This window comes from Synchiropus splendidus, chromosome 3 (assembly GCF_027744825.2).
Source record: "Synchiropus splendidus isolate RoL2022-P1 chromosome 3, RoL_Sspl_1.0, whole genome shotgun sequence".
Lineage (NCBI taxonomy): Eukaryota > Metazoa > Chordata > Actinopteri > Syngnathiformes > Callionymidae > Synchiropus > Synchiropus splendidus.
Genome location: NC_071336.1, coordinates 23,495,043 through 23,509,603, shown reverse-complemented (window position 1 = coordinate 23,509,603; position 14,561 = coordinate 23,495,043). Strand labels below are relative to the sequence as shown.

Here is a 14,561-nt window from a genome sequence, read left to right as displayed (position 1 = left end):
CTGTAAAAAAAAAGTAGAAATAAATAATAATGACTTGGACTATTTCAGTCCTCTCTGACACGGCGTATTCAGGAGTAGTCTCAGGTCCTTTAACAACAACAATAAGTGTGGACTACATCTGTTTGGTTCGTGACAGGAAGCTGCTTGACATCAGGAAGTGCGTTCATGTGAGTCAATTGTGGACTTCATGGAGCATAGTTATTTTTTTTTAAACTGCTTAATGAAGAAGCGTGTTTTTGTCAGATTCTACGAGTCCATATTCACTGGAGCTGCTGAAGTGAGTACAGATCACATGGCTTCCCCACTGCACTAATTCAACATCAACTCGTCTGAATCTGAATAATTTCCTATGCATGGCCTAATACTGATTCATCCAGAATCATTTATTTAAAATGCCTTTTCCACAGCACACAGCAGTTTGAACCAGAAGGCAACCAAGCTGGAAGGTTCTTGTACATCAATTCTCCAAGAAAGCCTCCGACCTTATTGTGACAGAAATATCCGAAACCAAATGAAATTTGAATTGAATCAAGTTGGGAAATATGACTCTTCACCCATCTTGACAGTAAACGTGAAGTGGTTGGATGTGCACTCTCAATGGTTCCATAAATTTCTACAATTTTTTTCAACATATTGAAATGTAGAGATGAAAAATAAAAAAATAAATTAAGGAACTGAACAGCCACATACACTACTGCCATTTCCAACAACATAAAAATCCAAGCATTGGGCTTCATTAATTCTACAAACCACAGTCCTTCAGATAAGAGCTTTGTGTCATCATCGAGTCGCACACTATATCTGCCTGCACGGAAAATATGCAGAAGAACATATCAAACTAATGAGACATCAGGGGGGATGATGAATGCTCTCCAGTGAGCTCAGTTATGTAACATCATCTCAATCTAGCTCTGCTCACTTGAGCTTGAAAATCATTGAAGGGTAGAAAATGATGGTCATCAATGATTGCTTGCAAAACACAACAGTGTCAGCTACAGATTACGTAACTAGTTGACGATGAAAGCACAGGAGTACAGAGCTTCACCTGGATATCAGTACTCTTAAAAAAATGCCCGGCAGTTCTACACAGAGAAGCCAGACAACGTGAAAGAAGGAAAATCGATGTATCCATGTAATCCTTCCGCAGTAAAGGGACCTATTGACTGGCAGCATCATCCCTGGAGCTCTGCGAGTGTGGTCAGAATACCAGAGGACAGATCTCTTATATAGACCATCTCAGTGTGCATGTGAATGAGTCATTAAACCGTCCGCCAGTTTTCTAAGGAACATGGGGAATTTATTCTAATAAGGAAGATACAGTATGTTCCTACTTTCGTCCTGCCCACATCCAACTGAATTATATGCCATTCCGAATGGCACCATAAGTCGACAAAATTTAACGTGTTTGTCCGGTGTTTTTCCTCAGAAATTGTCCATTTCAAGGCTGAAATTGTTGTCATTTCTATTAGAACCCTCAACAGCAGAACAACCTTGAATGCTTTTAGTCAGTTGGATACATCATAGTACACAGATTTTGTAAGACTCTAATGCATCACATGTATCAACACAAAAATGTAAAAGTCAAAAGCAACATGGCTGATGGAGGATGGGTTTTCTGTTACGATTGTGGTGCCCTGCCATGGCTTAAATGAGAACCGCTATGCCTTCAGAATAATGATCTCTTTGTTAAAGAAGAAACCTACGTTTCATCACATATTTAAAAAGTACGACCGGTACTCAGTTGGACAAGTACACACAAGCAAAATGACAAGTCGCATTGATATTCTGAAAGCATTTGTTGCCCTACTGAAAGTACTTGCTGTGATTCAACAATCAAGCATGCAACAACTTTTATGAGGAGGAGTCAAAGAAGATTGTAAAGATGAATACATCAGGCACGTAACAAGTGTGTGCATTGGCTGATGAATTTTGCAGATGAGAAAGTCGAATACGAATAGATTGTGAGCTTGACCCAACTTCTCAGGTTCCTAGCCATTTTATTCCCATCTGAACACACCAGTTGGTTCAAAATAACATTGGTTGTTATGAAGGGCAGTGGAGACAAAGGAGACTTCCTATGCAGGGATTATTATGTCAACTAAAACTACACAAAGACTATGAGATTTGAGGGGAAAAAAAGCATAAGAAGAAAAGAAACCCCAAATTTTCTTTCAAATGAACACTCTTCAAAAGTAACAATAAAAACATCATTGAAAAATTTGAAGTAGGCCAGATTAAGTCATGCATGAAATGGTTGAAATTAGAAATGGGTCAAATTGTGTGTCACTGCCTGTCTTACTTTCCTGCCTTGTTAATCTCTATTTGCACTTAATTGCAAAATCAAAATGCAGTATAATTAAAATATGACAATGTCTTCAATATGAAGGTGTTTTTAAAAGCAGCAGTTGACAGAACAATAATGACGTATGACAATCAGGAAAGCAGAAAGGTAGAGAACCCAAGGCGCACCTAGAAGCAACATCAGCCTCCAGTGAGAATGCAGCAGTCATTAATTTAAAGGTCACTCATTCTTAGGGCTTTCAGAGGACAGAGCAGGCGGTGTCTTTGTACCTCAGTGGGACTGTGAGTGACTGTTGATGCCTTGTAACCCAGTTGCAGCAGCATCGCCTCCGCAGCGTTCCGCTTGGCCACCTTCTTGTTAGGTCCTGTTCCCGTGGCTACCTCATTATTCACCTTTACCTGAATGAACAAAGAGACACAAGGACATGTTCAAGAAAAAGACAGCTTTCAGAATTCTGATCGCAGACATACTCCCACATGTGATCCAAACAGTCGTTCTATTGCTTTCAACACTGTCACTCTCACCACTCACTGGGCAAGGATAACAGGAATACACTTATAAAAGTAAGCACTTACGAGCAGTCATTTCTGAATTTGTTCTGTCATCGAAAGAGACAATTATGCAGCACGAACATCCGCGAGCCAAAGTTGTCATTGTACTCGAACATGCAAATCAAGTGTGTATTTAGACATGCAAGATGGATGCAAAACATGAGCTTCAACAATCACAATGGATCTAATATTTCAATTTTACAGACGCAGAGGATTAGTGAGACAGGACGGAACATTTATTGTACCCGGTGATGAGTTCTGACAAAGGAAAGGCCAACAGAGACTCATCTCAGCCCTCTTGCTCACAAAAGAGAAACAATGTGGAAATTTTAGAAGAGCGAGCGGACAGCACAAAAGGGAACAGACATGCATTTTCAGAGACGGATGTGTGTATCAAAGGGGTGCGCGGAAAAGGTAAGGCCGAATTACTCCTGGATGCAGAGAGAGTTCAAGTTTTGAAAGAGGAGGATTATGTGGGACAAGACAAAGACATAGTTGTCAGAAAAACACAAAAATATCAACTGCACCAAGGAGGTCATATGATTGTCAGCGCTTATCTCACTGTTGAATGAACGGATTTCATTCAAATTTTCAAGAAATGATGAAAGTGGGAGAATGACTAGATGATTTAAGTTTGGTGGCCTCCTCAAATACCATCTGAATCCACAAACCTTTTGCACTACTTGTCACTATCACAGAGCATCAGGGCTTTTTCTTCACACAGCAAGTGAGTGAGATACAGAATAACAGGTCGCAACCTGCTGTCCAAATGTGCACTGCGATCAATCATGTTTTTAATAGCACTGTCTGGCAATTTTAAAACTGTGATTAACTAACTAATAAATAATTAGTTAAGCTAATAAAAATCTTATTTAAACTCAATTACTATTGATGAGAAAACACTTCAACTTGTGGCATTTTCAGTTCAATTCATATTATTGTGACATACAGTATCACAAAAAAGCTTTTAAAAGTTATAAATATATATATATATATATATTTTTTTTTTAAACATGAGCAGGTGGAGTTCCAAACATGAACACATACCTCTAGTTATGTGTGCCAGGGGGAATATTGCTTTGTTCTTCAATGCAAAATAAATCAAATGAGAGGCCTGTCTAAAGTGTTCACACATAATAAAACAATAAGAGCAGATTTCTGAGCAACAACAATACTGAACAGTGAACTGATCCAGTTGCTTGTTGTTTCAAATGATTAAATAAATGAAAAAGTATGATAAAGCAGAAAAGCACAAAAGCAAAGTGCAGAAATAACAACAGAGGACATAACCATTGATGATGACAAAGCTTGATGGAAAAAGGGCCAATTATGTCTGCAATTAATAACCGCCATTAACACGATAATTTGACACCCATAATTTCTTAAGGTTAATATCAGCAATGTAATAGAATAAATATAAATGTATATCTGAGTATGAGGGCGTCAAGGCTCAATGTGTCTTTGTATTTATATTGCTGGAACCAAACTAAAGGAAAAATCACTTTCCTACAATGGGACTACAATGTTGGGACAAAGGATGAATAATATCCCATTTGAACAATGGAGGGTGGAAATATTTCAAGCTAAATAAAGATTAGACTCAAAAACACCCTTCTTAAGTAAATAGTCCCGTTATATAAAGACATGCAAGCACTTGGTTATACAGATACATCAATACACACACATTCTCATCCCCATGATGCTTTCTCCCGCCTCTCATTCTAAATCCAAATATCCTAAACACATAGCTAACCTTAACCAAGTCTTAACCAAATTTAGACCCAAGTATAATGACCCAGTTATTTTAATGTCTTCATTCTCAAATTGAGGCTTAACCACACGGGGACCAGCCAAATGTCCCAACAATGTCATATGGTCCTCACACGAATTGCTTTTTGTCAAGACTTAAAGTAGGGTAAACAAAGTACACAGTTACACAAGAACTTAGAAAAGCCTGTACTGTTTTACCTGCATGATGAATTCCCTTCGTCGTGGCAAACCTCGCTCTGAAAGCAGCAGGTACTCAGGTTCCTTTTCTTTTTTGGCCTGCTGGATCTGGGCCAGTCGGCTGATGGGGTTCATGCCCTGACCATAGTCTGGCCCAGTCTGAGGAGCAAATAAATTAGCACTATCAAACAAAATATCAATGTAGCTAAAAAGGCTTCCGTAATCTATAGTACAGTATAGCATAGTATAGTCAGGGTTCTCTCCATTCAGGGGTGTTTTTGACAGGGAGGCTGCACAGTAATGTGAACATTTTAACTTCAAAATACAATTCTCCATCTTTAACAATGGATAATGATGATGCATCAAATATATACAATCCCAAAATGTAAATGTAACAAAATCTGAAAATGAAGGTCTCATGAAGTAAGACAAGACTTTGACTGTTGAAGATTGGTCAATAAATTCCTCAAAACTAAATTAAATGATGCAGTCAAAGATAGATGAAAGGTAAAGTTTTAAAGTTACAAATAATGTTTATTGAGTCAAAGACTGTTTCATCCAAAAGTAATTAAAAACAGAGATTTACATTGTACCACTACTGTGGCTGCTTCCAAAGTTTTGACCCAGTTTGTGCTCGAGTTCGACACCCTGTTCTAGGTCACAAAAAAGCTGTACGCATCCCTAGCAATAATATGTTTATTGTCTTCAATTTCAACCAGGAGTGCACTGAGAGGGCCAGTTCTGTTCAGCATCTCGCGGCCCACCTCTCTCACTTCAGTGAAGGTCAGCCACCATTGTTGCTACAAATGTATTTGTTGTCATATTTCATCATCTCACTTAATATTATACAGTTTATTTGTATTGTTTCTATTATTCCTATTATATGTGGCTTTACCAGTTTGGTGTGTGCGTTGCAAATACATCATTGATGACAAAGTGAACTGGTAGATCTTGAAATGCTAGAAACATCCTAGTTAAAAAATGTTGGTGACCACAGTTCCAGTGCATTGAAAATACCTTAAGGATGGTCTTGGTGCGTTTCTTATAGTGTGTCTTGGGCTTGTCCACAGCAGGAATGAATGGCAGCTTCTTCAAGTCTTGCAGGACGGACAAGGCAGCACGCTTCTTCGACAGCTTTTTACTGTTGCCCTCCCCTTCTGCAGAAAATTCTCCTACGGTGACTCGGGTGAGGAAGCTTTTCATATGAGGCGGCCCACTCTCTTTTAACACCTAGAAGCATTACACAGGAACAAATAAAAGTGTGATGCAAATGAAATCATCTATGGTTAATCCAGAACAGGTTTCGGTGTTAAAGGACGAATAAATCATTCCATGTGAACCAGGTTTACCATGCTATGTACACTGTGGTGGCAGGTGAAAGTGGGTGTTGATGTCTACAGCACATGATATGCATGTGAGGCACTGTGTGCTGCGTAATCTACAAGATGTCTTCAGCAGGTGGTCTAAAACATCTGCTTTCGATGGTCAGGCAGCTACCCACCCACGTGTACTATATACATATACAAATCACACACACAGTGACGTGAGAGGCACATTTGAAGAGTAACATGACGGTCTCAAGCGATAAAGGCTAAGTTTCCTTCCTCTAGACTTCGGTCACCTGGGAGATTTTAAACAAACACCGGCTGGTGTTAGGTCATGCTTCTGCAATCACAATGACTTCCTGTGAAGTCAAGCACAATTTCTGAGTGTGTGCATGAGTGTGTGTGCAGCAGGTGGGGCGCTCCCATACATGTGAAAAAAAAAATACAAACACGAATGAGTATTCCGTTTCCCACATGACTAGTCTTTACAATAAGTGATTTTACTCACAACTTCATCTGCCAGCTGAAAAGTGGATTCTCTCGAAACTCATACCATTCACATCACTTACACCCGTCCCACATCAGAGCCCAATTTCAGGTGAGCCAAGCAAAAACAGGTGCTTTTGTTTCAGTCGCCACAAAGTGGTAAGTCTCCCTGAAACACGCATTTCTGAAAGAAAAGCTGCTGTCTTGCTCCTACTAGCATTACTGTAATAAATTACACACTCAAATGCAAGAATAAACTCCACAATCCATCTTGCATGCTTGGCGAATCATAAGACATAATGATCATAATACAAATGGTTACTTGCCATTTAATGGCAGTTAAACAACATGACCGAAAACACAATATTTACCAGTGGGATGATAGGATTATTTATGAAGACAAGAGCACTTGCTTGAATCCAGTAGAGTTAGATAATAAAGAGACACATTTAAATGGCATTCAAGAGCTCATACTTTATCACGCTGTAACCTGTGTAAACAAACATGACTGACCCAGTGTTAGTGGAATTAGAGCTTATCCATCAGCATTCCCTACAATGAGTACAGTATGAAAGCATGTGTGCTTTAGGGGAGTCTTGGAGCACAAGCTATCCAAATTTGAGTGCCAAAATTCCACCAGGGGATGTCCTGGTCTCACTCATCGCAGTAAACTGGAAATAGAACACGGCAACTTCTTGAGCATTACAACACTCCGTGTGAAGAGGTAGTATAACTTTAAGCTTCCCCTTTCTGTCCTGGAGACTTATGTCATACAACATGTCTTTTTAAGCAACTGGTAATCATTTATATTTTTAAGTTTCTACTGACACACCTGGAACAGTATAACACAGTAGAGTGTCCAACTCTGCTTTCTTCAGTTATTTCAAACAGAGCAACAAGAATTAGTAGACAAAGATGAAGAGGGAAACGATGAACAAAAAGAAAAGTAGACAAAGCAGAGATGAAAGAAAAATGGAGAATACTAAAATAATTAAGACTATAGACAATGCAGCAGAGAAAGAAGATGAAGACAGTGCAGATAACCAAGAACACAAACAAGTAGATGAAGAAGAAGAGGGAAAGATGACAAAGAGCAAAGACAAAAAAAGAAAAAGTAGGAGAACACAATGAACACGAAGACTAAGACAAAGATAAATGACAAAGACAAAGGAGAAGATGAACTAGTATATCAAGTAGAGAAAGAAGTAGCAGAAGAAATATGACAAAAATGTAAGAGCTGGAGGAGGAGGAGAAAAAGATGGCAACATGAAAGAAGAAAAACAAAGACAATGACAAAGAACACGGTATTGGCGAGATGGTATTTTTAATTGTAAGAACTACAGCACTTGAATAAGACTGGAAGGTTGATGAGCACATCAGACACTCTGCCCTGGATGGCGGCACAGGAGAAGTAGAGTGTCTTGGCAGACAACACAAAATCTGTGCCACAGGGATGGGATTTCAACACTTCGTTACACAAACACATGTACACACACACGCACGAACACACAAACAGCCACACACCCGTCTCCCACCCAGTGACAAGGATCAGGTTTTATGTAGGAAACGCTTTTTTCTTGTATCTTATCTCCATCTCTTGTTTTTTTTTTTTTTCCTTTTACATGGCAGGCGGTCTAGTTGGCTTCTAATCCAGACATTAATACCCAGAGCAGTCTAGGGACACAAGCATTCAAGACCTCAGGTAATCTGGAAGAGGACGCTCTGGGAGCGGGACATTACAATAGTAAGGTCTGGATAAGAGAAAGGTTCTTTTGTGAAGTGCAGTGGATGGACAAGCCCGGAGGGAATCCACTTCTTGTAAGATGGGTGGTTCTTGGCCCAGGCCATACTACTCCTGTGTCCGCCACAGCAAAGGAGCCTCTAATCCAACACACAAGATGAGATTTATAGATTGGTTCCTCTTTGATGCTGACATCTGCTTGATACTGCCTGACGGGGGATTAAATGAGACAACTGGCTTTGAGGCTGCTAATGACCCGCAACATTTCCGAGTGATGGGAAAGGAAGACACCGACTCGCAGAGTCTGATGGATCCTCTTTGTGTAAGAATGAGATGATTTTAGCTATGTGCAAGAAAATTAGTGGCAGGGTCTTCTCAAAAGCAAAACTAGGATTGTATCTAGCAACCTTAATCTCAAATGAACATACATAATATGATTTATTTTAGGGATTCTTTTTTTTTTACTGTGTTTTATGAAGACATGTTTCCTGTTTGTGTGCTAAGCTTGTGTCTTAGCAGGAATCTGTCAATACATTTTTGCATTGAGCAACCGAATATAATTTGGCCCATCTCACAAACGGCACAGCTCTAGTCTTTGTTATCCTTTTAATGCCATATATGCTGATCAAATCTCTTCATATTCGACCGTTGCTGTGTTTAGCTAAAGATGGCGTTCCAACTCAGGATTGAATGGTGCAAAGATCTTGTAATCTATAAGAAGGATCTGAAAACCATAACAAAGAAAGTTTCTAATGGGAAAGTGTGAAAAAGCAGCCTGGAGAAATGCAGTAAAACCTGTAACACCAATCTTCGAAATAGCATTACCGGTGACATGGAAAACATGACTGTCTAAAAATCATGCCAAGCCAAATTTAGTACGCAGATATTAATAACAGTAGTTCTAAGAAAAACAGCCATGCACGGTCTGATGAGCAATGAAGTGCTAGGAAGGAAACGGAAGACAAACTCTGTGTAACTTTGTCATGCTAACAGTCATAAGTGCTCCCTGGGACCTGATTTCCGACATCATCCACCTTTCTTCACCAGCCCACATCCGAACACACTGGACACGATTTTACAAGATAATGTCACAGGAAAGAATCATTTCAAGGAAAGGCGTGTGCACAGAGGAAAGACAGCTCCCATTGTCTTTGGCACTCATCAGGGTATTGGTCAAGTAAATGATGTTGAAATTACAAAGCGCTTAATCACCACCAAGCAGCAGTTCACCAAAGGCCTTGCTGAGGTTCATTTTATCAGGAATCTTGACATGAAAATCAATAAAGGGTGCAGTTAATGAAGAAGACAACAATGTGAAACTAACTTACTAAACCATACATGGATTGCAAATCCGATCCAATGCAGATGACACATTTGAACCCTCCTTTATGTGGCTTGCACAAATTAGGAGGTGGGCGGGTTTGTAGCTGCGCTACAGCCAGACTTGACAGCTGTCTGTCACATTGTGACGTCATATTGCTCATCGCACTCGTAACACCTTGTCCACGAGAGGTGCATCATTACAATGTGGTATTTACTGCACCATGCATGGGATTTTATTTCTGAAGCAGATTTCATGTCATGAAGTAAAAATTGCTTTTATTTGTTGGTCGTTTCAAAGGGTTTGTAAACATTTTACACATGAACAAGTAGCACTGCAGGAAATGTGCTAAGCTGAGATCTGGGAACAACAGCTGCTTTCATTTTTCTGTGTAATGTTTTCAAATGAAGTCACTTGATTCTTGATACAGCTGCTGGACATTTTATTATCAACAGCTTCAACTCATCTCGAGGCACAAAGGAATTGCCAGGATCAACACAACACCATTATGGAGAACAAGAAAACACGGGCGTTTGAGTTCCACTGCTGTATCTATTGCCTTTGGATGAGGAGAATTTGTTTCATGTACATTTGAATAAATGAATGTGAAAGAAATCATACATTAAAGTAAGTGTTTGCCACACTATGAAATAAAAATCTGGTAAAATAAAACAAAACATAGCACACAATGCTTGGAAGAGTTGGTGCACAACCTGTTGGGTTGGCACAAGTTAGCATTCAAACACAATGCCCAACTATCCCACAAGCTGAATGTAGGAAAGCCTTTGATGATTAGTTGCCAAATTATTAAACTGAAATCAAAATCACATGAAGTGAAACTGTCTCCTAAAACCGTCAGCATTAGATGTCTGCTTCAGAAACCCATGATTTACATTGACCAAACTTATTTTGCTTCCAAAATAACCAGGTTTCACTCACCTCAAAGTTAACAGACAGGTTCCTCTTCAGGGCGATTTCATAGACAAGACTGATCTCCGATTTGCTTGCATCAGCACCGTCTTCCGTTTCTTCATTTTCCTCAGGGCTCTGCCAGAATAGAGAGCACAGTTAAAAAAAAGTAGGTTATGTGAATAAATGTGCATGGTTATTGTGTAAGCCAGTCATCAACCAATATTTGCTATATTACTGAACAATGCTTATGAAACCAGTTGAACACCATTCCAGGAAAGATATGCCAATCCTTTAAGGATCACATGAACAAAAACAATACTCAGGTCTTTTGATGTGGGAAGAATCCCAAATTGGAACCAAGATCACACCACAACGTGACAAAACAACCACAAATTCATCAATGAATATAATATGCACCAATTTATGAAGTAACATCTGGATTTCTTTGAAGAAAATAACAGACATCCACTTTTGATTGTCTAACTTTGGTGACCATCTGGTCTCAAAGAAGAATTTTGGCAAGAGAGTTAAGTATTGCCTGTCACTCGTAATACTAACCCATTCCATTTAGATTCTTTCATGCACTGCTTAATACTGTGTTGAGAGTAGTGTGCCGAGAGGAAGTACTGCGTAGGGTAAACTTGGGTTTTCTTAGCATTTACCTTATCTTCTCTAGATCAGGTCTAGCTGGGTACTCAGCAGGGTATTCCATGATTGCCAAGAAGTGAAATGTTCAACTTCAGATATTAGATTGTTTCATGTTGGTGTGCAAGTTATTTTTCCCATTAATTGGGTTGAATAAAGAAAAACAAAATAAAAGATGGCAGAGGGGCTGATCCAGCAAGGCACATTCAAGCCTTTCTATTCACTGCTTTGATCCAACAAATTCATAGAAGTGAAATGGTATGAATAATGCACAAGATGGACCATTTGTGAATGCTTTGGCACACCTATGAGAAAATGACGAAGCACTTTAACCCTGCTGTGACAGTGATGAATCGAGGCGTATGCTAATTCTTAAAAAATACCTTGGGTGACAAGACCTTTTCATAGCGAAGTACAGAAAAAAACTGATGCATGGAATGTATGAAAATTATGGACAAATCCTCCTCATGCAGATTGTGCTCATTAGACAAAAAAATATGCATATGTAAAAGCATATATTGAAGACAAAGAATAGGCACAGAAACCTAAGGATCTATTTGCTTTAAATTGTCCCAGATTTAAAATTCTTGTGTTCATATTTAAATAGATGTGTGAATACATTGTGAAAGCTGTATGCATGAACAAGATGCGTCAGTATATAGCGTTTGTTACCAAGTCTTTGTCGGCAGTATGGTTAGCATGTGTAGCTAAAAACTGCATTAACAGGCAACAACTGATCACAACACAACACAAAAATCGCGAAGAAATTCACTTTAGATTATTGTCACTACTTATTGGTGGCCTGTACCTTTGTTTAACTCAATTCCTTGTACACGCAAACCTTAATTTACATTACTGCCATCAGCAAAAAACAAAGTCTTGACAACTTGTTGAAAATGGACACTTTTTTTCTGCATGTAGGTGCACACACTTGTGAGGAGACAGAATGACAGAAGTGGAGACACAATGTGCTGTAATTTGTAAAGCAAGACACAGAAGAATCAGCAAACAAAGACCTCATTTATGGAAGAAGACGCCGCAAGAAAGCGAGTCAGGCAACTGAGAGGAGCCAAAGCGTTTTGAATAACCACTGCTGAAGCCAGGCACTAAGGATATGGGGTAATTTGATTTCCGGTGGGAGATGATAGCAACAGTTAGGCGCGATGCCTGAGGGGTAACTATGGAGAGGTACAGTGGCATTAAGAAAATCCCTGACTGGAACAAACTAAAACCAGAAAGATAGCAGGGCTTAAGTTTTACATTAGAATAATTAAACCTGCAAGGATTTAGATTCCTTCCAATGATAGCAGACCAGGCATTCGCCTTATTAAAACTGAAATACTGTCTAAGCAGAGTATCACTACGAAAAGCTGCTCCAGCTCTGAGGCTTTTAAAAAAGGGGGGCTGATTAAAAGTGAAGTCTTCCGAGGTGGTTAGGTAACACGCTAGGTAACCAATACTAAATATTCTTGCATATAAAAAAAAAAATGACAAGAGTGGTGTGGAGGCCACATGATGAAGCAAGTCGAATAGTTGGCCGGCATTGGAGAGTTTTGATTTCTTATGTCTGCAGGGTCATGCTGTGTTGTGCAAGACTCTGAACTCCTAATTACTCCGGGCAACATTGAAGCGGCAAGAATTAATTTTCATGAAAAGACATGGATACAGCATTTCCTTTTTTCTTTTTAATTCTGAAAATGAAAAGGAAAAAAACTGCTTGTCAAATTCTTCAAAACTTCACTCTTCACAGTCAAATCAATTCAGTCTACGCCTATTAAAACAACCCAGCTGGCACACGATAAGATAGGATGAGACAAGGATTCATATTCTTGCAAGAAAGCTCTTGTAAGTAGCAATGATGCAGCGAATAGAAAAAAAAAAGAAGCAAATGCCTTCAAGCTTGCAATTTTGTGCTGTCAAATCACACCAACGTATTCTCAGTGCTCACTTATTGTGGACAAAACCAAAAGGTAACTGACACAACGAGAGCTTGTTGGTATTTTGAAAACAGAAATTCAAATGGACAAACATTTCAATGACTCTTTGAAGTTTTACGACGTCTCTATTCGTGACTTTGACTGAAAAAAAAAAGCGTCATCAGGTGGAGCCTGAATCTTTTGTGTCATCTGGCAGAACCTAAACCAGTGGTATTTTAAAAGACAGGAATGTATGTTCTGTCAAACCCAATTAAGCTAGTACTACAGATCCAACAGAAATTTGAATGTGACCCAGGGAAAATCAGAAGGAGTCTCCACTGAATACAAAAATGAACTAGAAAAGTACAGGCAGAGTGCAAACTTCCACAAAGACGCTAATTTATTTGACATTGTATTTTTATAAATTTTATTATTATTATTATTGTTATTATTCCCTGAAAAGCTTGGGAGCTTTTGACTGAATGGACAGAGACAAATGTTTTTGTTTTTTTTTAGACAAATGTACTCCCTTCTAAGCCCCAAACAGTCATCGTGTCCATATTAAATGTTTTTTACGTACCTGTGGCGGCCGCTCAGGGATGGGTTCATTGCGGAGGGCTTGCAGAGCCTTCATGGCTGCATTGTGTCTGGCTGCTTGGCGCGTGCGTCCCTCTCCAATAAACTCATGACTTCCAACAGAGAGCTGGACAAAAAAGATCTTAGGAATAGGATAATGATACCTGCGAAGAAAAAAAAAAAACATAAGCATTAAAAATATACATACATACATATAACATCGAACTTCAGCTCAAAACCCAGCAGTAGCTGGCAACGTTTTCATCCTTTTCAAGTTGAACCCCATCATTTATCAGGGTCAATTGCAGCACAACGGACTGCTGGCTAAGCACTTGACTTATTTCTTACTACTGGATGTCAGGTTAAGATTTGCAGGACAAAGAAGAGGGACACATATTTTCTGGCCTCTTTCATCAGGAGCAGACATAGATTTCCCAGCCTTTATTTGACTCCAGGCGGAGATGGACTGAACTGTTACAAATGTTGATATATAGGTCTGCACGTCAGCGTGTGTGTGCACGATAGCCCCCTCCTTTGTTTAGCCAAATCAAGGGCAAGGAAAGGAAAGCCGGGGGAATGCTAACAAGTGAAATCCTTCAACACGTCGTGTCTCTTCTCTACCAATCTGCACTTGAATTTTATACCCACAACTGACAAAATACACATGCGATGCAATTGATTAGACTTACTTTGGTGGATTTATTCTCAGAAATATAATATTTCGACAATTGGCAGTGGTTTCTGGGTTTAAGAGACTGATCCTGTTTGCCTTGATAATGTTTATCCTTTGGCTATAAATATTAGAGACAATCAAAACAAGCAAGTCGAGAATTTCTCCA

The 14,561-nt window shown here is 39.2% G+C and overlaps 1 protein-coding gene across 2 annotated transcripts in view; it reads right to left on the bottom strand.

Annotated features, from left to right (window-relative positions):
* The window catches only part of stau2 (staufen double-stranded RNA binding protein 2), a 72,367-nt gene that overhangs the window by 43,171 nt on the left and 14,635 nt on the right, over positions 1 to 14,561 (bottom strand). For both annotated transcript variants that reach the window (XR_008414149.1, XM_053859267.1), the window contains exons 6-10: positions 13,727 to 13,886; positions 10,613 to 10,720; positions 5,818 to 6,030; positions 4,822 to 4,959; positions 2,572 to 2,700 (exon numbers count right to left, since the gene is read on the bottom strand). Coding sequence is in view for 1 of the 2 variants with exons in the window: in XM_053859267.1 (XP_053715242.1) it covers positions 2,572 to 2,700; positions 4,822 to 4,959; positions 5,818 to 6,030; positions 10,613 to 10,720; positions 13,727 to 13,886 (748 nt within the window). In the remaining variant the exon portion in view is untranslated. The remainder of the gene's footprint in view (positions 1 to 2,571; positions 2,701 to 4,821; positions 4,960 to 5,817; positions 6,031 to 10,612; positions 10,721 to 13,726; positions 13,887 to 14,561) is intronic.